The sequence below is a fragment of the Eupeodes corollae genome, chromosome 2 (assembly GCF_945859685.1).
Source record: "Eupeodes corollae chromosome 2, idEupCoro1.1, whole genome shotgun sequence".
In the NCBI taxonomy this organism is placed as follows: Eukaryota; Metazoa; Arthropoda; class Insecta; order Diptera; family Syrphidae; genus Eupeodes; species Eupeodes corollae.
The window spans coordinates 104098642-104124490 of NC_079148.1; the positions used below are offsets into that span (position 1 = coordinate 104098642).

Below are 25849 nucleotides of genomic sequence, written 5' to 3' on the forward strand. Positions count from 1 at the left end.
TTTCTTGACTAATATTTTTATTTTCTTAACCGAAATATACAATATAAAAATGTAGATAAATACTTTTCTTCTTTTCTTTTTTGAAATAATGGACGTAAGTAATGTACATGTTAACAAAACGAGGTATGTATAATTTTAAAACATAAACAAAATATACATTTATAAATATGTATCTATTTTTAAACGAACAATATAAAATTGTTAAAATAGTTACATAAATGTATTTATATAATTGGATGAGTATCACAATCGAAAATAATAAACAAAAACCTGCAATGTACTCAACTTTTTTTACACTTAAAATTACAATTTATAATAAAATAAAATTATACTAGTATAAGAGTAATGCTTAAAACTATACAAAAAAATATAACTTAATTTGTTTATTTTTGTTTAAGTATAAAAGGCCAGATTCAATCGGCTTTCTATATAAGGTCTCTGATTTCCTCATCGTCATCTTCAGTTCTCGGAGGTAATTTATAAAAATATATATAATTTGACTAAACACAAATACATTTTGACTTTTTCTTTTCAAAAAAAGTTCTTAGATTTTTTAAAACTTAATAAACGTTTTTTTTATACGTATTTATTCCACTTAAAGCCTAAGCCGCACACACCGCCAGTTTACCTCCTCATCAGATTTACTAAGAGCAGACTTAGCAAAACGGTCGATAGACAGGCCAAATTTATACTCGCTCCAGATGCACTCCTGCGGGCATTCATTATCACAATTGGATCCACTTGTGGCCTATAATGCCAGTCAATAACATTTGTCTCACAAATCTTGGCAAAGACCTTGGCAGAAACTTTTGGAGTTCTTATCTTGTCGGGATGGTTGAAGTCGACGTGGTATAGACCGAATTTCTCACTGCAGATTGCAAGAAACACAAAAAAAAGAATTCATTATTATTATTGATTTTTGTTCAGCTTGCTTGCAGGTTGCTAAGACTAAATGATAAACTTACGTGAAACCAGCCTTCCACTCAAAGCTATCCATGAGACTCCATGCAATGTATCCCTTGACGTTGGCACCCTCCTCGATGGCATCCAGAACAGATGTCAGATACGAGTTGTAATAATCCACACGGGCGTAGTCCTCGAGGCCACCCTTATCGCTGACTCCATTCTCGGTCACTATTATCGGTGGATTGTTGTATTCACGCTTGATCCACATCAGCAGTTTGTACATACCGAATGGAACTGCCTGAAAGCAAAAAGGCAAAGAAAAAAGACATTAGGAAAGAGGCTTGGGGTTGTTATTGTTGTGAGGATTCAGGAAGTTATTGAACTTGTCTCATCTTATTGTATTATTATTTCATAAGAATCAGGCTGATGAGGGGTTGCAGAAAGAAACACATAGAAGGCTGCATCTGAACAGGACGAAGTTACGCTGACTGTCTGGAAGATTAAATATGCCTCCCCCATGTAAGTAGACGTATCCCTTTTGAACACTCTCCCTTGCAAGAGGGGATGTTATGGTGGTTAAATTAAATTAATTTCTGATGGAAAATTGGCTAGCTTTTGTGTCTTACGCGTATGATCTCCTTTTAATAATAAAAGTGTTCGAGTGAGGGTAATGAAAGGGTTTTTTTTTGTCGGTATTAACGGCCTTGCAAGATGCTGAATAAGCTCTTTTTAATGTTTCCTTTCATGAGAAAAATAAGAACGAATTGGGGAAAACGATTGGGGGATGTATTACATAAATGGAAGGAATTCAATGAGTTAAAAAGTATAAAACGTTGAATAATTTATGTAACGTAAAGGTTTTATGTACCGAAGTATTGCATTAAAGGTGGGAAAATTTGCAGTATAAAGTCGTTTTGTAAGATTGTGACATATAATTGGGTTGATATTTAAGATTAGAACCCACTAGGAGTGTTTGTCGTGAAATTGGAGTGGTATTTAGAGATTGGTCACTTGAATTATTAAAAGATCAATTTTCAGATAAATGCCGATTGATCTCGTGAGCCTCGAGTATATAAACATAAGTATAATTGGTTTAAGAATAAAGTTGAGTAGGTATAACCTCAGTAAAGTATGTCATTTTATTTGTGGCACAATAAGCGTTTTTTTTCTTAGCTCAGACATTTTTGTACAACTGTTGAGCTGTCAGACAAAGCAAATGTTCAGATAATTGAACTAGGCCTTCTGTTTGGAGCCACATTACGTAACTTTACGTTCTTTTCCTTACGATTGTCAAACGAAACGTGAGGTCGAAGCTCTATTGTGATAGCATGCATTGAATTCCTATGGCTGAACTCGTAAACGTCAGGTGAAGCCGAAGCTGAAGCTTGTTTGTGATTCAGCCATAAATTGTTCGCGCTCAACTTAACCTCAAATTTATACCACTCTTGTTTTGTTTGTTGAAAATGGTAATTATAAATTGACAATTTTGTAAAAACAATTTGGTAGTAACGAATTGCAGTGTGTTTGCTACGAACTGTCAAACTCTATTCGCGTTCCACATACCATCCACACTGCAACGAATAAATTGTTCGCGCTCAACTTAACCTCAAAATTATACCACTCTTGTTTTGTTTGTTGAAAATGGTAATTATAAATTGACAATTCGTTGCTGTCTGCGAATAGATATAAAGCTCATGTGAAAGGAAAGTCAAAATATGCGATCATCCACAGTTCGCAGTTCGCAGTTCGTGGCTCATGTGTAAGATGCTTTAAACAAGAAAATTTTGTAAAAACAATTTGGTAGCAACGAATTGCCGTGTGGTTGCTATGAACTGTCAAACTCTATTCGCGTTCCACATACCATCTAAACCGCAACGAATAAATAGTTCGCGCTCAACTTAACCTCAACTTTATACCACTCTTGTTTTGTTTTTTATGTGAAAGATCATGGAAATGTGGAGAAAAGAGTAATTATTCGTCACTGTCTGCAAGTAGAAATAAAGCTCATGTGAAAGAAATGTCACAATATGTGAACATTCACAATTCGCAGTTCGTAGCTTTAGTTGTCACTATTTGACAATTGTCAATTTACTTGTCATTTTCTTCAACAGAAACAAGAAATAAGATTCAGAGCTTAAATTAAAATAGAAATCGAGGACGAAGATTCTGATGCTTATGCTCAGCATTCAACTCGTTCTGCTCAATTTTCATGCTCATAATCGCACAAAATTGCAAATAACAAAAAGCAAATGGTGTTTGACATTTCAATGACATAAGTTTTCGCTGTCAACTGCGAATTGTGACATTGTCGAAGCATGAATTTTGTATTCGTCGAATAATTAAGTGGTCTTGAAGTTGGGGGTTTTAAATATAAAGTTTGCAAGGTCAATAATACCGGAGGAGCGTAGGAATGTCATGCAAAAGTTTTTTTGTTCGATCCCTGCCACCTAAAGTTTTTATTCACTTATTCACGGGTGCTGCCTCTGTCGGGGAATTGACAAATTCTCCAAGAGTAATTCTTGTCATGAAAAGTCTTGTCTTGAAAATTGCTTTCTCAAATTAGACGTTCGGATTCGGCATATACACTGTAGGTCCTCTCTATTCCTGCAATTACTCGAACACCAGGAATGGTTGAGTTGTAAGCTACTAGGGCCTGGTTCTCTACGGACCATTATTTTATTTTTTAAGGTCAATATTTTCCCACGTTTAGAAAATACAAAGAGTTAATTTTATTTTATTTAAGGCGCCTAAACACTTGAATTTGTATTTACTTCAAAAACAGCTTAAAAACATTTTTTGTTATTTGACAGTTCATGTCACACACACGCAATCCAAAATATATGGTTTACGGATGATAATTTGTTAAAAGATCTGTTTATCAATTGTAAATGTTTTAAGCGCCATCAAATTTATTTATGTGTCACAATTAAGGTAATCATTCATAAATAAAGTCATAATTATGGTGTGTTCACAAATACAAGAAATAAAACACCTTTATTTTCTAAAAATAGACTTTTCAAAATAAAACAATATAATACAAATCAGTTACAATCATCTTATTAATTTCCATTGTAAATGTTAATATACGATGGTACGTATATTTATGTAGATTAAAAGATTCAAATTGTTTTAATGACATATAATTAAACCTGATTGTCGGGTTGACATAACACAATTAACACCCAATAAAACCAGTTAACTATGTTGACAATATATCAATGCGGGTAATTGACATGATATGTGTATTTATACATATCCATACATACAATCTAGAACAAACCCAAAAGAAAACTCGTCGATCTTTAAGAATAATATTTATGACATTTATGTCAAACAGTTCTCCAACAATCATTCAAAACTCACCATTAAAAATAAACTATTTGATCTTATTAACATGATACGCTAATTGAGAACTGTATATGTCATCAGCTCAGCGGTTATGTCAGTTAAGCGACAATAAAATGCAAAGATATCTTAATAATATCTAAGATTTTGCCAAGTCTAAATACGAAAAGTTTAAGATTCTTATGAATTGAATATATTTTTTTTATAATATATGTATAATGCAATTAAATAAATTTCCATAAAAAGATAGATTGTTAACAAACTATAGACAATGTTTGCGTCTTAATTTGCTATAATTATAGAAAAACAAACTAGATATTGAGTGATTATAATATTTTTACAACAAAATACCAATTATCTCCTAATAACTATAACCGCTAGTGCTAATTATTGTATTTTTCTTTTTTTCTAGGGTTTAGATATCCATTAATATTAATTTTGTACGCTATCTCCCTCACACCAATAGTCTTTAAAATAAATGTCTCACAATTTTGTTTTGTCGTGTTAAAGGTATACAAGAAATTTTAACGGAAAACGCCAAAAAAACACCAGCAAATAATTCCCTCGTGTGAATGGCAGCAAAAAGAAAAAACAAAAAACGACCTTCCAATGAATGCGTTCAGCATAATATGTGTAAAAAGGCTCGTTCAACTATTCGGAACTATTTGGTGGGGCAAAAACTAACAAATTCTGTAACGCCTTTTACTTTCAAATAGTTATAATTTTTTGGGCATGAATTAAATTAACAAAAAAAAAACATTTAATTGATCTTAAGTGGAAATATACCAGTTTACATGAATGATTTGTTTATATATTTATACTTATTATTGTATTTTATTTAAGTCTACAAACAATAACAAATCATTAAGAATATTCAAAGGGCAAAATATATTAGAAACATTATATAAGAATAATTATGATTTTCTTAAAATTCATTGGTTCGTAATGATAAAATACAAAATAGACAAGGTCTTAAGGTTAATAAACCATAGAGGGGAACGTTTCAATTAAACTTGTGATTAACGGTTTTTTGACGAGTGAGTAAATGTCAATATTAAATAGGATCGGAGGAAACATCATGAATTGCATGACTTAAAATAGTAGGATAGGTGACTGTCATCTAACCCTTTTAAGTTTAACGAATTAAGCAAAAACTTTGTTGGTGAAAACGACTCCTTATAAAGTAAATAGATTGAAAACTCACCTTTAACCATGGCGAGCCAGATCCCGGCCATTCTGGATCTTGTTCTTCAACAACACCCATATCATGATTATACGATGGTATCCGGAAATTTCCTGTGTTATTATGACCATTAGGTGTCACCAAATTTGTTGTATAAGAATTAATTCCAAAGAAATCTGAAGTTCCTCGAATTAAATGAATTTCTTCCAATGTAAACGAAGGCAAACGTGATCGTGTAAATCCTTGTTCTTTACTCATTCCAGCAATACGATCAATCATAACTTGTGGATAGTTGCCACGTTTTGAAAAAATTGGATGTCCAAACCAGCCCACCTATGAATACAATTAAATTTAATGGTTTACAACATTGTATTTTAATTTTATATAAGAAAAAACTTAAATATTTTGTTTTATTAAGACTTGTTTATTTGCTGTTAAAACTTGTTATGTTTCATTGTTGTAAAAGAAAAACTAACCAGTAAGAATTTAAAATATAGGATAAATTATAAAATTGAGAAACGCAATTGTTCTTAGTGGAATATTATTTAAATCTCTTATGTTCAAATGACAGAGTTTGTCTTAATTTTGGACAGGTTATACCATTTGTTGTTAAAAGTTGGCTTTAAAAATCAAGCTGTCAAGTTGTTAGTTCATAACAATAACATTTTATTTTAGCATGAAACATGTTTTTTCTTTCAGCCAAAATAACAACAGTTGGGTATTTTTTAATGAAAATCAATCTTTTAAATCAAATTCTTTTGGAAGAACAAACAGCTTTTTAATTGAAGTTATATTTACATAGAACTGCATTGCTCGCTCGGAGGCCTCCTTATCCTCGTCCGAATTAGTCTTTGCCTCTGGCCATGATACATCTAAAGTAATTCCAATTTTACCTTAAAAATAAATAAATGAAAAAAAAAAACAGAAAACAAATTACATAAAATGAATAAGTAATACAAAATACAAAAAAAAGAACACGACCTGTCAAGTACTATAATTTTGTGCTATTTAGAAAAACTCCCTCTCTAACACCCATCGATAGACAGAAGTGTAATTAATTTTTTTTTTGCTCACTATTAATTATTTATTTACCTCGCTGTTTTGCTTGATACTCATTGCGGTACATGTGAACAACTTCTGCATGTGCTTTTAATAAATTATGACCGCATAAATACGATGGAATCCCTGGGTAATCATATGACGGGGCCATATAGTCTACACCATAACCATGTTCACACACATGCCATGGTTCGTTAATTGTTGTCCAAATCTGTAACATAATAATTTTAATAAATTAATTTATGAGGACAAACATGCATATATTTATGTGCATAATGTAGGTAAATGCAAAACTAGATGTTAGCATTTGCAAAAGTCATTTACCTTAACACGCCCACCAAATAATTCAAACAACAATCTAGCATAGTCCTTGAAGACCGGAATTATCTCTGGGTTGGTCCAGCCACCCAACTCTTGAAGTCGCTGTGGCAATTCCCAATGGTATATTGTGACCATGGGAGTAATGTTGTATCTGAGAAGTTCATCGATTAGATTACTGTAGTATTTGATGCCCTTGTTGCTAATGTGATTCATATAGCCCGTTGGCAGGATTCGTGGCCATGCGATAGAAAATCGATAGATGTTTACATTTAACTGACGTACCATTTGGACATCTTGACGCCACTGTAAAATAAAAATTGGAGAGATGTTTAGAAAAAAACGAATACGAAGGAAATAAAAAAATAAACGTTTTTAATTTTGTGTTCGATGTTTTGGATTGAAAACTGAAAAAAAGAAATACAATACCAATTCAAAACTTAAAACGGATCTAATGGATTCTGAAGTTAGTTTCCACGATTGACATTTCATCTGTTTAAATGGGTTATTACATCTGTCAATTTGTAAATTCAAAACCATAATCATTTCTCTTTATAACAGAAGAAAAACTATCAATTTTTAGAGTTGACATTGAGGGCTAAACGATTGATCCTTAACGATTTGTGTAATACGCCTTAATCCTACTTTCAAACTCAATCTTTGAACTATATACAAACTGATCTTTAATTATAGAGCAATAATATTTAAGATAGAAACATACATCAAACTGATATATTCTGAATCTAATTTTTACGATTGACATTCCAACTGTGTAATTGTATTACTACATCTGTTAAATTGTAAATTCTAATCCATAAGTATTTCTCTTTCTAACTAGAAGAAGAACAGCCTAATAGGTTTTTCACACCAAGTCCAAAACCCGGTTTTCCGCAAAATTATCGGTTTTCGCCGAAAACCTTCATCGAAAACGCCAGTTTTTCCATACATTTTTGTTAAACCACAAGTTTTATATAAAACCTCTCGATAACTAGTAACAATTCAAAGTTGAACTAAACAAACAAACCTTTCGAAACATTCAGCGCTCAAATTAATGTAAACAAAACAGCTGATGGCTGCTGTCAAAACAAATATTTCATTTTGAAAACAGCCTAATAGGTTTTTCACACCAAGTCCAAAACCCGGTTTTCCGCAAAATTAACGGTTTTAGCCGAAAACCTTCATCGAAAACGCCAGTTTTTCCATACATTTTTGTTAAACCACAAGTTTTATATAAAACCTCTCGATAACTATAGTAACAATTCAAAGTTGAACTAAACAAACAAACCTTTCGAAACATTCAGCGCTCAAATTAATGTAAACAAAACAGCTGATGGCTGCTGTCAAAACAAATATTTCATTTAGAAATATCTATCTCAATGGAGCTTCGACCTTACGTTTCGTTTGACAATCGTAAGAAAAAGAACTTAATGTTACGTAATGTGGCTGCAAAAAGAAAGGTCTTGTTCATCTGAACATTTGCTTTGTCTGACAGCTCAACAGCTGTAAAAAAATGTCAACAAACAAAATATTTGCTCTTTGGAGGGGTGAATATAGAAATGTCATTCAAATCAATCTCGAGCAGGCCCACCGTAACGCAGACGCAGACGAAGCTGAAGCGTGTTTGTGATTCAGCCATTAGCGTCACTGGTGGTTCTTTTATGATCCTCTAGAGTTTCAAACGCTCTTTATTAAGCGAGGAACTGTAATTCTCTATGGCTACTCTCGTGACGACCCCAAGGTCGAGGAAGACTTGTCATATTTCGTAATAATGTTTCCAAGGGATGAGTCTTGGAACTCGTCGCCACAAATATGTTCGACGCTTTCGCTTACTACCTGGAGAAAGTCTTTCCGGTAATGCCGTTCAATCACAAGGATTTGGGAGATATGAGAAAGGCGATAAGTTCATTTGTGGAGAAGAATAAGTATGAAAGAAAATTTCTGGTGGAGGCTTAGTCGCAGTGGGAAAATTTGTGCCAAAACATTCCACAATGTGGGAAACGTTGTTCCAGTGGATAAAACCACAACAGTGGGCTATCGCAACTTGATGATCAGCCTGCCAACATGAAGAAGATCCTGAGTGCATTGGACAAACCAGGAGAGTCCTCAAAGGAAGAAGCCAAAGAGATAGTCATGGAGAAATTACAGCCCATCATAACAGATTAAGTGAGTTGATAAGTGTGATTTTGGTTCGAATCTAGAACTAGGACCTGGAACCTTTTCTGCTCCGCCATAAAGACGTACACCAAATCTTTCAGAATCTTTTCGCAAATAATTTGAAAAGAACAAAACTTTTTACTCACACATTTTTTCATCAATACAAAATTTGACAGCCGATGTTAAACAAATATAAATGTCAAATGAAAAAACGTGTAAATGTCCGGTGTAAACTTTTTTCGGGATTTAGAAAACATTTTGCCGAAAACTCGGTTTTGGATTTGGTGTGAAAAGGCAATAAACGACTAATCCTTACCGATTTGTATGCAATGAGTGTGAACTACGCCTTAAGCCTGCGTTCAAACTAAAATTTTGAACCATAAACAAACTGATCTTTAACCATAGAGCAATAATATTTAAGATAGAAACATATATCAAACTGATATATTCTATAATTAGATATAAAGCTTAATGGGTTTTGAAGTTAATTCTTACATTAACTGTGTAATTGTGTTACTACATCTGGCAAATTGTAAATTAAAATCAATAAGAATTTCTCTTTCTAACTAGAAGAACAACTGTCTAAACGACTAATCCTTAACGATTTGTATGCAATGAGTGTGTACTACGCCTTAAGCCTACCTTCAAACTCAAACTGTCAACAAAAAGCAAATTGATCTTTAACCATAGAGTAATAATATTTAAGGTAGAAACACACATCAAAATGATAGATTCTATAATTAGGTGTGTTTAGATTATAGATTACTGAAAAGAATAAAAATTATAAGATAAGGATACAGGTTTGCTGTAAAAATAATTAATGAATTTGTGTAGTAGTTTCTTGAGAATTTTAATTGGGCCTAAGTTTAATATCAACAAAACATTACTTTGAAATTCTTAAATTAAAAGAACTTCTAAATTAATCTAAGTGTTTCTTTCTTAATCTCGGCAATTGATCTCACTTGGCTTGACTGTCATCGCAGAATATAATTCTAATTCCTTAATACAAACGCAAACCTAAATAGCAACATTTTATTTTAATGATAATTTGACCAGATGGATTCCACCTCTTCTAAGAATAATTGAACGCCTCCTCTATTATTAAAACACATTATCGTATGTGTTCTCTGTACGTTTGTAGCTGCTGTTAGAATATCAAATAAAACCGATAAATATCTACCTGGCTACTTGAAAATTGATAGTTATAGCACTGGGATTGTGTTTTCTAGAATAATTCATAGAACCAGCGTAATGCATCTTCGAAATGAAAAAATGTTGTTAACCATGGTATTGACTGGCAATGGCATGCGGGGTCTAAGTCAAATATTATAACCAAACTTATTATATTAGCCTTGAAGTTAAAGCTTGGCTATGGCTACAGCTGAATGTCATTTTATGCAACTGAATGATAAAGCCTCTTGTAAGAAATCAATCTATCTTCTTGAGGAATCTTACGAGGCTCCTTCAATATAGTCGAATCAATTTAAACCATCAACAAAGTTGTTGTTGTTGTTGTTATTGATAGCGCATGTAATTGATGTTTACAATCAGGTGCATAATGATATTGTTTCTTAAGTCAATAGTTAGATGTGAAGCCTTGAAATATTGCAGCACGCGAATTTGAACTTCAGAGTCAATATAATAATTACTAAGGCTTTTCTGACACTGATGCATAAACACCTATGCTATGTCATTATTTATAAGCAAACTGATTTATTAATTGTAACTTAAAGAGACAATGTGACACGCGCTTAGTCTATTACTGGGTGTGGTGTAGACCTGGTGTTTGGACCGGTTGTGCAGACTGCAGAAAGCTAGAAGTCCAGATAGAAACAACCCCTTGAGAAGTAGGAGAATTAGTAGTTACAGATGTTCAAATCGGACTAATCGCAACTAGTCAAACTTTATTAACCCCGCATTTGCGCATAGCATACACAGAATATTTGCATATATAGTAATGAGATCGTCTACTTAAACAACACTGAGATTAAGCCAGGTGCGCGGGTAATTAACATTACAGGTTATTTGGCCGATATTATTGACGAAAAATTAACAATTCAATATAACTTTTGGCTGGTCATTTGCCTACAATGAAGTTAAGATTGGGTCAGTTTACATACAAAATATTAAGGCCAACAAACACATAAAATGGGAGGGTTAATTTTAAGACATAAGTATTATTTATTTAATAATTGTAATTTTTTGATCATTCAATATGACAACCATTAATCTTTCAATATTTGACAGTTTGGGGGAGTTTGTATTTATTTATTAGAGCATAAAGATTGTTTCTTTGTTCTTTTGCGATCTTATCGACATCTAGACGTCACTTCGTTTAGTTTAAGGTAATAATTAAAATTATGAATTATTATACGGATGTTTGTCTATTATTTTATATAACTCAAGCAAAAGAGTAAAAGAATTGTTGTCAATTAATAAATAATTTTTATTTATTTATATTTCCTTTATTCATTGGCAATTCTAATTTATACTAAAACAACAAAAACGTTAAGTTGGGTGCGGTTTGTGTATTTGATCTTAAATCAAAAACATATGGTTATTTGTGTAAGTGGAAAGCAACTTTTTCTTGGTGAATAAATAAATTTTCAATAAATAATACTTTTAATGGATTATAAATCTTTTATTATGGTAATTAAACTTGGGTTTAAATTTGTTTACTTAATGTGTGATTGTTTTAACTTAGAATCAAAAATTTGAGATTTGATTCGCGTGGCAAGATTAAGGTTTTTATTGATTAATTTTGATTTTTTTTTGTTGTTTGCTTTACTAATTATTAACTTGAGAATTCCAAAAAGTGACAATAACTTTTTATTTGGTATTTAACAAAACAAACATAAGGTAATAATAAATTATTTATAATTTGGAAGCAGTTATGTTGTAAGGTTTTAAAGTTTATAGCTTCTGGGGTTTTCCATTGAAAAATTTACATTACATTCAAAATTTGATATTTTTGTAAAAATTGAAAACTAATTTTGGTGTTGTTTTTGCACTAAATAAGAAAAGGAACAGTTTGACAGTTTGACAGTTCATACACAGGAACAGAGCTAGCGAACATTTTCTTAGCATTTGCCTTTTCCTAAATGTATTTGGTATCATTTTTTGTATAAAATGTCAAAATTAGACACGAAAATGTCAACCTTTTTAGGATCTTATTATCTTATAGGATAATTGTTTTGTAATATAAACATTCAATTTGGTTATTGTGTCTTCTAGGTAATACAAATAAATTGAAACTACCTTTACATCCTTTTCGTACAATTATTTGATGTGCTGACTGATTAGAGTCAATGAACGTAATTTGATGGAAAGTTTAAAAGCTAAAAAAACACTAAATTTCAAAATCAGGGTTGCGCAAAAATTAAATTCTACAAGTTCAAAGATCAATAATGTGTCCAACAAAAATATATGTATTATTAAGATGTCGCTTGATGTGGTATTTTTTTAATATAAATTTGCGGTTAAATATTTTAATTTCTCTATGGTTTGGGTATTTTCCATAATTTATGTCAAATTTTATTAATTTGTTTTCACAAAAAAAAATAAATTTCTTTTTACAATATGAAACCTATTATAATTCATAATGAATTTTTAATAAAAAAATGTGGTTTATTGTCATTTAAATAAACAAACATTTGTATTGCAAACAAAATCTTAACTTGCTGTTATTTTGTTTAATCACAAACCAAAGCTTGTTTTGTTTCGAATTTTTATTGTTGAAATAACCTAAATGCACAGGATTTACAAAATTTAATTGTTGACATTGGAAGAATAACAAGTTCACACTTTTTTTGAACTCTAATACGTCATTCATTTCAACGTTTCACCAGCTTAGATTCTTAAAATAATAAAAATATACCGTTGAAAAAACATATATTTCAACAATGTTAATTTTTGTAATACAATGTTTGTTTACAAAAATAAAAAAAAGTTGTTTCATTTGTCAATAGATTATTAGAATTGGCAGCACTTTTATCAAATGCATTTCTATTTGAAATGACTTTTCAGTTTAAAATTAACTTTTCTTAATTTTGTATTGGAATTTAAATTATTAGGGATGAACTTACCTGATGATAACTGTCAGAAGTTGTATCAGCATTTGATTTATCGGCAATTTTTTCTGGGAAATTATGTGTCAAATGATCCCAAATTGATTCTCCCTTATCATCTGCATCCCAAGCACCTTCTACTTGATATGATGATGAAGCAACACCCCAAAGAAAGTCATTAGGAAATCGTCTCTGTGTAACTGTTGTAGCATCTCTAAAAAAAAGAAAAAAACAAAATTTTATTAGCTATAAAATACTCAAAAGTAATCTTTTGATATTAAATTTTTGAAACTTTAAGAATTATAGGATGTAAAACGTGTTATAGGTTCTCTCTTTTGGACTGCATCATGATTTTTAGTTAAAACATTTGATTTGATGCAAATTTTTAAGATTTCAGCTCAAGTAGCAGCACGGGCACAAAGGCCACCTTACTTTGAAATGATGAACTAATACTCGCTATATGCAAATCAAGTAAATAACCAGTGTGACTGCATCACAAAATATCAATAACTCAATCTTAGCGTCTATTACTTTCACGTGTTTTACCAAAAAAAACCACAACTGCAATAATTTCCATGACAGACAGGAGACCAAGAATGTTGGTACTGTCAAAATGACTATTTTGACATTAACTACAGATGCGTGTAGACCTTAATTTTTGTTTAGGCTTCAAATAATGTACAAATAAAGTCAAAATCAACTTGATAAGCCGAATTGAAACATTTATTATTCTTTATTATATTGTATGCCGTTCTGAAGTTTAGTCAAAGTAATGGTATAGTTATTTTTAATAGATCCTTAAAGAGAATAAATGGATTTTAAAAAATAACTTGCATTAACTTTATAAAGAATCAGAAGAATTAAATTTTTGTGTACTTATACATACATATGTATAAATAGCTACTTAAATAAATACAAAACCCATAAAACAAATACTGGTACTCGAGTAATAATACTTATGTATGTTCTAAGGTAGAACACTTAATGACATTAAAAATCAAATTACTTTACTGTCATTTTCTTACCTAAACTCAAGTGTAAGAACATAAATCCTAATCGTAAATTTGATTGTTTATTTTTTTTCAAGTCTATAAATAGAATCATGTTATTATTATTGTAAAACAACTAATTCAAAGTAAATCAATTTGTTTGACAGATAAAGACTTGTTACTAATTTGTAACATAATTTCAAGTCGAGGGGGCGCTGTTCAAAAGTGTAGTGATTCTATTTCAATTATCATAAATGTATACTACTTGAAATTGCGCGAGATAATAAAAGCAACAATATTCTTATCGATTTGCTTTGTTACTCATTTTTACTTTTCGTATTTTTTTTTCTATTTCATTTTACTGTCGCAGACCTTCATGCGCCATGTTATGTAATGTTAAGTTAAATATGTGACATTGAAATGTTTCATATAGTAATTCTGATTGTTAGGTGATTTCATTTGAGATGAAAGAAAAAAAAAAAACTAAATCAATTGAATTTCATTTTAAAGGACATGAGTACAAACATATTACATGATTTTCAAACGATTTTAATGGTTATTAAATGGTTATTATACTTTTGTATGTTTCTTTTGTGACTACAATTAAATTAATCAAACTTAACGTAAACACTTGATGTTTCTATGGAAGGTTATCTGCCTTGGACATGTGAGGGAAGCTATAAATAATAGTACTTATCCGGCTTAGGTAATTACTGTTGTTCATAAAAAAAAAATAACATCTATAATGTTACTTTAAATGGGAAGATTTGTGTTGTTAAATGGAGGAAATGACTTCTGAATACTTTGTACTTCACCATGATACAAACACTTTGACTTTTTTTTTAATACATCAATAAATGTGGCAGAAAGAAAAAATTGCGTTGTTTTTAAAGAAAAAATACCCGTGACTGCCGCACTACTATCATACAATATCCGCTAAGGATAATTAAGAGTCTCAGCTGACAACATCAAAGTTCCTGTCAAAATTGCATTTCTGTTAGTTTCACCTTGAAATTAGCACTTAAGTTACGTTACGTTGAAACTGAGCTTAACACTACATTTCAAAAAAGTAGCGTTTCTTTCAAAAAAATAATTAATCTTATCTTATTTTCATCAAAGTTGTAAGTTTGACATTTTGAGTGAAAGAGAGGGCTATATTGTTACTAAAATGTGAATTATTTATATTTAATTATTTCATTCTAAATTCGTGTCTCTTTACCGAGCAGCTGATTCTGAAACGTCAAAATCATTCTCCACTAACTTTGTAGCCGAATTTTGTACACTACTTCGGAGGGGAAATTTCAGCTTCTATTGTAGTTTGATTTAGCCAATCAAAATCTCTTAACAACGTAGCCACTAGCTTTGTGAATGCGACCAATATGTCAATTTCAAAAGTGACAGCTATAGTATTTTTTTAGTGAGAAATGGCATAAGCATTAGGTGTCGGTTTCATCGCTTTTTAGAAATAAATTTCTATTCATCTTTTAACTGTTACTCTTTTTTTTTATTTGCTTCTAAGCATTTTTAAACGAATTGAGTGGAGAATTCAACATTTTCAGCAAAAGGTAAAGTGCTCCAATTGGATTCTTCTGGGGCAGTTCATTTTAATGTTTATTCATTCATTTAGAAATTTTAACGTTTTATATCGCTTCTTCTTTTTTTATGGTCAAAAAGGGAATAAGATACAATGAAGGGATGTCAAAGTGAGATGTGTACAACTGTCAAACAAAAAATGTGTTTATCAATGCGACCAGTGATAGCTATCCTATTTTTGTAAAAACTACAAATAATATAAAGAAAGAAAATAGATATACGCCGTTCCCAACAATGAAACTAATATTTCATTCTTGAATATCGAATTTGCTTTTTTGACACTACTAACAGACTTTTTTAATAAAATATATATGTCAAAAAATAGGTTTTTCTCTCTTAATCAGTTTTCGTGATATGATAGGAAAACGCACTATCTATTACGCCAGGGGCAACTGCATCCATTTACTACTGCTAATTGCAAAGCATATGAAATATGATGTGACCTTTTATATTTAGCTGTCGCTATATTTCATTCCACCTAATTAAAACATCAATATTTTTTCCCCAGATGGCCAAGCTCCTATTTTAATATGCATTTTATTGTACCTGTGCATTCATTATCTCAACAACAACAAAAATAACATACATCAATTTCAAAACAACTTAAAATTCCTGAAACTCAACTAAAATAATTTTAATTTCAAAAAAAGAAAAATACTATAATAACCGATAAAATATCAAATTAATGATTTATTTTATGTTTTAAAGCATATCAAATGCAGTATACTTAAGTTCTATGAATACGAGTATGCTGACTTATTGGGTTATAGAGAGCTTTTATTAGCATAATTAATTTCAATGCCTTCAGCTAAGCCACAGAGTAATTTGTCAGAATGATGTTGTTGTTCTTGTTTTGTTTTGTTTTGGTTAAATATATTACTTGTATGTAAATGTAAAATTCATTGAACAGATATAGAAGATAATTCCAGTGAAATATAACATTAATCTATTACACCGGAATGTAATTGACAAGTGTGACAATGTCAATTGAAACAGAAAAAAAAAAATAATCGAAATGTTTGAATTAAGAAAAATGAAATTAATTTTTGTATGGATATATTTGAAATACTTGGAATTCAATGATAGGTAAAATGGTCGGCATAACTATTTTGACAGATGTACATCTCTCGCTCTTGTGATAATAATTTATAACGGTTAAAATTTGAAGAGAGCAAATCGATAACAAGTTAATAAGTATGTTATAATACATCACAATGATGGCCAAACTCAGTCATTTGGATGGTGTTCTGCTGCAAGGCTGCTCTTTTTGTATTTAAAGTGCTATTTTCTGAGTGACAAAACTATTTTGACGGATGTTCTTCTGTATGCTTGGTAAGTTAAAATAAGTTTTTTTTACAAATTTAAAGCATATATCAAAACGTTGAATTTGTTAAGGCTCCGATTTGTACAAAAACGGATAAAACAGCAGAACTAAGTATTGAGGTTGAGCATCTTTTGTCGCAATATTTAATTCCGGCGTGTCTATTAAACAAATATGCAGAGAACTGAATTTATTAAGACAAACCGTACACTACCAAATAAACAAACATAAAAGAATGAATTCTGTACAAAATCTACCAGGGCAGAAAACGAAAAACTACTCTAAAAGAAGGCAGGCACATTTTGATAGAATTAACCAAAAATCCTGCATTGAGCCCTAAAAACTTGGAGCTTGAAATGAAATTCCTACTTGACAATTAGCAGACGTCTCAAAGAATATAATTTTGGGACGTATACCGTAAGAAAGATACTATTTAAAAATCCTAAGAACAAATTAAAAAGATTGAAATTCGAAAGGGAATATGTAAATAAACCTCTTAGCTTCGGGAACAAAGTTTTATGGACTGATGCATTTCATGGATCACCTAAAAAGAATACAGAAAGAAATGCATGGATAGTTTGCTCCAGTCTTGCAGAACATGTCCCATGGTGGTGGATCAGTTATGTTTCGCGGATACATTTTCGCAATCGGTAATGGGGACCTAGTCCCAATCGATGGCTCCATGAACCAAAGCAAATATTTAGATGTGTTAAATGAGAACGAATTTCTATCGTTTTCCAACAAGATAATGCCCCTTGCCACAAAAGCAAAATGATCACCAAGTTTTTGAATGAAATTGGGTTGGAAACCCTCAACTGGCCACCCCAAAGCTCTGACTTAAATGTCATAGAAAATGTATGGGCTTATATAAGAGGAAATAGGAATTCATCAGGAGGGATGAGACTATTTTTGAGGTGAAAACTCTTTGGGAAGAAATACCTGTAGAAATACTTCAAAAACTTGTAAAATTAGTTCCAAGACGACTTCAAAAAGTCATAGATGCTAAAGGAGGCTACATTTTCTACTAACATATCAATAATTTAGTTTTAAGTTCTACAAATTGTGTTTTTTTTAAAGTTAAAATAAAACTGTCAAAATAATTATACCATAACAAAAAGAGATTTGTACTTTTATTCACTACTTGATCTAATTATAATAAAATAATTGTGCCATCAAATTATCCCTTTTTTGCTAAGATCCAATTTCTATGCCAAACAAATCTTTTAAATTACAAAATAACAAGATATACACTCTGTCAAAATAGTTATGCCGACCACTGTATAAGTGTTTTGATTTTAATTCTGATACACACCTGAACAGAAGAGTTCATAAATCACAGGTTGTCAAAATTGAAAATGTCAGATATTAAAAATGGTTGCTCAAAGTGACAATTGAAAATTATATTAAAAATGGCTACTCAAAGTGACAGGTTTTAAGAATAATCATTAAATAAAACCAAATGTAGTTTATGTGTTCCTACCAGTCTGTAAGATAAAAGTTCAAAATATATTTTAACTAAGCAAAATAGCAAACAACACTCTAATTATTATTCTATTTTTATCCTCACCGAAAAAAATCACCTCACCTCGTGACTGTCAGTAGCGGCCGTATGATCATAGTTATCAATTAAATTATTATAACCTGCTCCTTCCTAGAATCTCAAGACTGCAGCAGCGTGATGTAGTTTATTCAAGTTCGCAACCAGTTAAGATGTAAACAAACAAAAATCACAGATTTAGATTTTTTCTTTTTTGAATATGCTTCAAAGAAAAAGTAACATATACGCCGTGTAACACCCAAGGTTTTATCTACTGCGTCACGTAATTCGTTTGAAATCGCTTGAGTCTTATTTTAAATCCATTGAACCAATTCCAACTTCTTTGAATCTTGTTACATTTTAAATCACCGTTAAGTCCATTACCATGGAAGTTTATGTATAATACTATGCCAAGGCGTCCACTATACAAAGTAACATGTGTGTTAAAATCAAAAGTACATCGCATGCACTGTATCACACCTTTGTATGTAGTTATTCCAATGAACTCTACTATTTTGGTCTTTCGTAACATTCTGCACATGCCATCGACGCCACCGCCACCGCTCTGCTCCAATCTTGTTTAATTACACTGGCAACAAAGTTAAAGTCACTGTCACAAAATACAAAGACTAAAAAATACCTATATGAGTGTTATAAGAATGCCGATCGACCTGATTAATGTTTTAATCACATATACATTTCATTGCTTTTGATATTTTTTTATTAAATCAAAATTAAAATTATTGACTTCTTGGCATAACACTTGCTGCACTGTCAATAGCATATTATGGCATCATACATAAATTAATCCCAAGGTACATTTATTATCTTGACCATCGAAATGTCAATCCCTTATCAAAACTAAAATATAAGTAATTTTGACACTTGAAGTTTGCTGTCAGTGACAAAGTCTGAAATTTCGACATCTTTTCTGATTGTAAATTAAATTACCAAATATGTAATATACACGCGCATGTACTGTATAGAATGTGCCATCATTTATGTCAATGTAATGTGCGAATTATTTCCAAATCAACAACACCGGCCCTGATGAGCCGGTATGACACACCGTTATTTTCACCCAACTTTCATTTTCACTCAAATCACGAGTTTGTTGTTTGTGAAGCTTTTTGTCTGTACAATCTGTTATCTAAGCGACGGAAATATACGCTGAGATAGTGTGAATGTTTGTGTACACAATATTATGTGGTATAAAACTATAAAATGCATAATCTATGTACGTGTTCACTATGGAAGTCAAACTGTCATTTAGCCAGTTCAGATATCAAAAATCTCAGAGATCTAACCTTTGCTGTCAAAAGATTGAGAATAATGTAATTCATTTATAATAAAACAGAAAAGGAAAGAAGAAGTCCCTTCATCTCCTGATCAATCAATCGAACAGGGCAAAATCTTCGACTTTGAGATTTAAAGAAACACAAACTATATCTTCATACGGATGTATATGTATAATTGAATCCGGTTATCAAAGACAAACCACCTGACTGACAATGTATGTCGGCAGCGGCGGCGATGATAAATAAGTGACGTGTGACCGAAACTTGATTTATTCAATCGTAACTTTATCTTGACAGACTACGAGAAACAGTTAAAATTGCTGAAGGTCAGTTCGGCGTGTGCGCTAGAAAAATAGTAATTGTTGACAAGTTCGCTGAACTTCCTAATATACATATGTCATTTTATACTACATTATAAAACTTAATTAAGATAAATGATAAATGCACGCTATGTGGGGTAGGATGTTGATGTTGTTTGACGTCATAAAATATAAACTTTTTTTTTGTTTAAACAAACAAAAATGTGTTGAACAATAGAATCGGCAGTTAATTATATAACATTTTAAAGGTCAGTTTAACGGGAAATATTTGTTTGATTTTTTTTGTATACTCTTATTGTTTCACACCCAAGAAACTGAGGAAACTAAAAATAGGTTATTGCAAAAACAAAACAAAATCTTGTTTGATTTTGTTTACCATCATTTAAATTTAAAAGAAACTATAAATAATATTTAACTATTTCTAGTTTTGCTATAAAATTGAAATTCCAGTTGATGTGTTATGGATGAATTTATTTGTGTATATTTTAAGGCAGGTTACACACTTCAAACTTCAAAAAATGCAAACAAAAAATGACAATTATAGAAAAATAAAAAAAAATCATATTGAAAGATGTATTTTAGAATTTCTATTTAAAGAAATTTGTTAAAAACTTCAAAGAAACAAAATTAAAAGAAACTTCGTATATTACAATATTATATAAGGTTTCCAGATCTGTTAGATTATTAAAGTAGAATGAGTTTTTTATCTAATATGAACTCTGCATGTTTCATGTCTAATGTTTCCGGCTGTCACTTAATTTATTAAGTATGAAATCCATTTTTTCCATGGTGTGTGTATACACAAATACATTAATTAACAGACTTTGGCATGTTGTCGTTTAAATAAATTCAATCAAACACACCTAGCTAGTTTTTTAATGTAGCAGTTTTGCGCACTGACTGATAGCTGTCAACCGGGCTGTCAAAATATTATCGATGTGACTTAATTTTATGATGAGTTTTTAATAATTTAATATAAAGGAAGTTGACTATTAGAAATTTAATTTCAATTTTATAGCCTTAAATGCAATTCAACCTACTAAGTGTCAAGAATATTACAAAGTGTATTCCTAATGATATACAGAAACATATACGCATGCATATTTTTATAGGTATACTAATCAATTAGCAATAATCAAGGAAATCTTAAAATTCCTAATTGTTTTTTTTTCAATACTAATATTTTCTCTGCGAACCAACAAAATTGATCTCATGAAAGTGGAAAAGCTATTTACTTGACATTAGTTACTATCCGCTCCCATTTAACGTCACATAATCAAATCATCATTACTATGCATGTCGGCTTTTAATATGATGGGCTGGAAATATTCTTAACTTAAGATTAATTACGTATACTCAGGTGGTTTTTGGGAGTGTTCCATTTATGTCAAATTAGAAACAATCTATGTTTCAACCACCTCTTTTCCGTTATTGACAGGAAGCGAATTCTTATTGATCTTTTTACATTTGCATATATTGCACAGATTGTTAAAATGTGTCAGAAATTAAAAATAATGGAAAATGGTAGCTGAATAAAAAAAAAATACATTCGAAGGTGTGGTGAATAAAATGTTTGAAAGAAGTTGTGGTGAATACCATCTTTTAAAGTTGTTAATGTGATTTGTATTCGGAATTAGGATTTAAGGAGTCCCTTGCATCGAATTTGAGTTACTGACAATTCCAAATTCCTTTGAAAGAAAATCAGTATTGGTACATACACAGAACTTATCATCAAGAACGCAAAATTCATACACTACTGAAAATCGTATTACAAACTGGATTACAGAAAATTGAATTTCGGGAGGATACAAAGCACAAATATGGGCCGTAGAATAACATACAAAACTAGCACTTAGGTACATAAATATAACTAATAAAGTCTTACCTGAGCTATGAGTAAGACGTGATTTGAAACAATATCATAAAGCCTGTATAACCAGCCTAAGCTATAGGCGGTGAACATTTTCTTTGCAGAAGAAGTTGTTTATTGTAGTTATTATGGAATTCAACTTTTCTTCTCTTCGATTTCATCACATGATGCAAGAAATTTTTGAGATATTTTCATCTATACGTGAATAAATTAATTTTGCTCATTCCATCAAAGATAATTAAATTAATATTTCATTAGTGCTCACTTGTGGCTCTGATTTGGAATTATTATAAAAAATTAGTTATACCATCAAATTTGAAATTTTGACTGACTGCGCAAAATTGTAGTTCATTTAAAACGATAATAAAGCACATTATAAATTATTTTAATAGGTTTAAATAGATTATTTCGCTAATTTCAAACAATCTAAGCATAATTTCTTCTTTTTTATTGATTTAAAGTTCAAATTACTTAATCTTTTTACTTTATCGATTAAGATTCTATAATTATAGAACATTGACACTTTGACATGAGTAAACGTCAACGTCAACGTCGAAAATGGTTAGTACATGGTTAGTACAGTTTAGTACCAAAGTTGAAAAACAGAGCACATATCGATCACTTTTTGACAGAACGCGGAACCTGCATATTAATTATTTCTCGTTGTAATTACATGTCTTCAAAGTACGGTTATAGTGCAAAAATCTCGCCAAGTAGTTTTCTTTTAATTAGTCACCTCCGTTTTTTCCAATTTGCCATCGAAATTAAAAGACTTAAGTCGCACACTTAAGTAGTTCTTAGTTCCTAAACTGTCAATAAGGAAAACATATCGTGTGTAAATGAAGCCATTAAGATTATTATCGATTATTTAAAGTTTGGGTGATTTTATGTAATCAAAAAAACCTACCATTTTAGTTCTAAACTAATAAATCTAGTAACGTGAACTAGTTATCCCCTGAACTGAATAATATATAAACAAACATTTTTATTTAATTTTTATTCCATTAAAACAGGTACAAGAAACACTTATTATTCGTTTGAAATATTTTAAAACTATAAAATAAAATTTATAGATACTTACTACATCCTCATAACCTCGAAACCTTCACGAGTTGACTAAATAATGTTTATTTTTGTAGAGCAAAAGTATATTTAAAATGTATCTAAATATATTTTTGAGGATCTATACAGTTCATGCTTAAAGCTATTCACGTTTTTAATTTGTCTGTTATATTTTGCACGAGTAATGGACACCTTTATAATTTTTGTTTTGTTCTATATTTTATTATATAACACTTTCCAGACAGAAGAACTATTTGTATTTAGTTTATAGGAGCAATTAAAATGATAAAAATAAAATATTTGATCACCAAAAAGGCATTTACGAAGATGCGAGTAGGTATGTCATGCATATTTATAAAATATTTAATTAAATCATCGTTTATACAAAACAAACATTTAAATAAATCAGTAGGTAAGTAAAACAAGAAGATGAAAAATATAAAAAAAATTGATAATCAATTTTCAATTTTAAGCCAGTGAGTTATGCAAGCAAATGCAGGTTTGGTCAATTGTATGCATGTGCATCCACCCTTAACAAATGTAGTTTTAGACACTCGATCAAAACGAATGCAGTTACTTACTCTTAAAGTTAACATTACGTTACGCTTTTGACATTATAAAGACATTTTTTTTTATTTATTTAAAGAAAGGCCAGAGAAGTTTTTAAAATATATCATTTTGACAGTTATGATAGTTATAAAGTAAACAGCAGAAAAAAAGAGTTAGTTTACAAAATACATATGTATATTATGTATACGCACAATAATAATAATAATTTAATACTATGAACATTTATTTTTTTAACAAAATTGTTGGAGTTTCATTTGGGCTTCAATTGAATTAATATGCACATTTTATCCAGATGTGACAGCTCCTATTATTTTGTATTAATATTTACACATACATTTCTTGATGCTATTATTAGGTCCGTTCGAGTACTTTCTGCACTAAAATTCGTAAAAAGAGATATTTTAAAGAGTGGGTGTAAAATTCTTTCACCAACAAAAAAAAAACTATAAAGAAGTAAGCGAACGGAAAAACAACAAATTTTTCACACAATATTACTGTCTTGTTACTGTTCTTTAAAAATTTGTTTTTTAATTTTATAACTGACAGCAAAATCGAGCAATTTATTTAATTTATTTGAATTTCTATCAAATTTGACACTTTTCACAAATCATCAGAAAGAAATTTCTTGGGCTAAAATTCGTAGGTTGGGGAAATATTTTACTCTCACGTGAGCGCTCTCTTTTCGAAAAACTACGAAGTTTTTGAGTTCACGAATAGGATTTGGTTAAATATCGTATTTTTTCGAAAAATATCGTATTTTATGAGGGTACACGATCGGAGCTATTATGTATAAATAATTTAAGAATTTCAAAACTTTAAGACTTTATACATTTTTTCTAGATTTCTATTGCAACTTCACTTAAATTTAAAGAACTCGAGCAGCCAAAAAACATTATCTGCAAAAAAGATAAGAACAAATGAAACTGGGCCTTTAGCGTTTGAACTGTCACTTTTTTTGCAAAATTCATTTAAATACAAATTTGAAATGAGATGTGTTAAAATTCGTCCTTTTTGCTCTTTATTTGTTTTATTAATAACTTCCCTTAAATTTAAAGAACTCGAGCAGCAAAAAAAACTTTATCTGCAAAAAAGATAAGATCAAATGAAACTGGGCCTTTAGCGTTTGAACTGTCACTTTTTTTGCAAAATTCATTTAAATACAAATTTGAAATGAGATATGCTAAACTTCGTCCTTTTTGCTCTTTATTTGTTTTATTAATAACTTCCCTTAAATTTAAAGAACTCGAGCAGCAAAAAAACTTTATCTGCAAAAAAGATAAGATCAAATGAAACTGGGCCTTTAGCGTTTGAACTGTCACTTTTTTGCAAAATTCATTTAAATACAAATTTGAAATAAGATATGTTAAACTTTCTCCTTTTTGCTCTTTATTTGTTTTATTAATATCTTCATGAAATGTCAAAATGGGCGTTGAAAAAGGAATGACAAAAATCCTCTTAAATATAAAAAATTCCAAAATTCTTAAGAAAGTTTGATTTACGATATAAAAAAATATAAAATTTAGTTGGAAATTTTGAACAAATGTTTTTAAAAATCCTTAACAATTGTGTTTATTTTAAATACAAAAATGGGATGTTTTGGATTAGATTTTTGGGTGCAGTGGAAACATTTTTTTAAAAGTTAGAATCAAATAAATATAATAAATAAAAAATATAATAAAAACGTACCCAACGTTACTGCAACTTAATCCAAGTAAAGTGGCAATCAAAGCCAACAAAGTGGTTGCATTCATTTTGGTTAAATTAAAAACTAAAAATCTATATCACATAAATTTAATGGATTAAATATTTTGCAAAACTTTCCGCTATCCACTTTTTATCTTTTGCAAAGAAATGTCACTTTCAAAATGTCAAATACAAGAACACAATCTTTTTCTGTCAAAAAACTAACCACTCTTAAAAATTCCTTTTGTTTTTTGTTAGTTTTCAATTATTGTAAAAAATTAAATTTAATTTAGAAAAAAATAACTATAATTTTAATGGCCCGCCAACTTTAATAACAAATATTTGTAAAAAAAAAATAATAAACAAAAAATTGTATCACGTTCTGCGCACGATCGATTGTCTCTCACCACAGAAGAGTTCTAAGCTGGTCACAGTGTTTTTATATCCTCGCATTCGAATGGCGCCTTAACAAACTTACCCCGAATCGATTCGAATTGAATAGAAATATACTGAACGAAAGAAAAAAAAAAAGAAAAACCCAAATCCGAATCCGAATAACCGCTCGCTCACTCGC

The 25849-nt window shown here is 30.4% G+C and overlaps 1 protein-coding gene across 1 annotated transcript; it reads right to left on the reverse strand.

Moving 5' to 3' along the window:
• Window positions 1-25849, reverse strand: LOC129945762 (myrosinase 1). Its single transcript, XM_056055671.1, has 8 exons — window positions 25279-25849; window positions 13051-13246; window positions 6818-7117; window positions 6527-6704; window positions 6233-6327; window positions 5456-5767; window positions 966-1204; window positions 1-868 (listed from the first exon to the last, which is right to left on the reverse strand). The coding sequence occupies exons 1-8, from the start codon at window positions 25341-25343 to the stop codon at window positions 625-627; spliced, it is 1629 nt and encodes a 542-aa protein (XP_055911646.1). The 5' UTR covers window positions 25344-25849; the 3' UTR covers window positions 1-624.

Bases quoted from the DNA above. Each gene is read 5' to 3' on its own strand.
- LOC129945762 (XM_056055671.1), bottom strand. From the start codon at position 25,343: ATGAATGCAACCACTTTGTTGGCTTTGATTGCCACTTTACTTGGATTA. The intron at 6,705-6,817 runs GTAAATGACTTT...ATTATGTTACAG, and splicing joins TATTTGGTGGGCGTGTTAAG to ATTTGGACAACAATTAACGA. The intron at 6,328-6,526 runs GTAAATAAATAA...TTTATTTTTAAG, and splicing joins GTATCAAGCAAAACAGCGAG to GTAAAATTGGAATTACTTTA.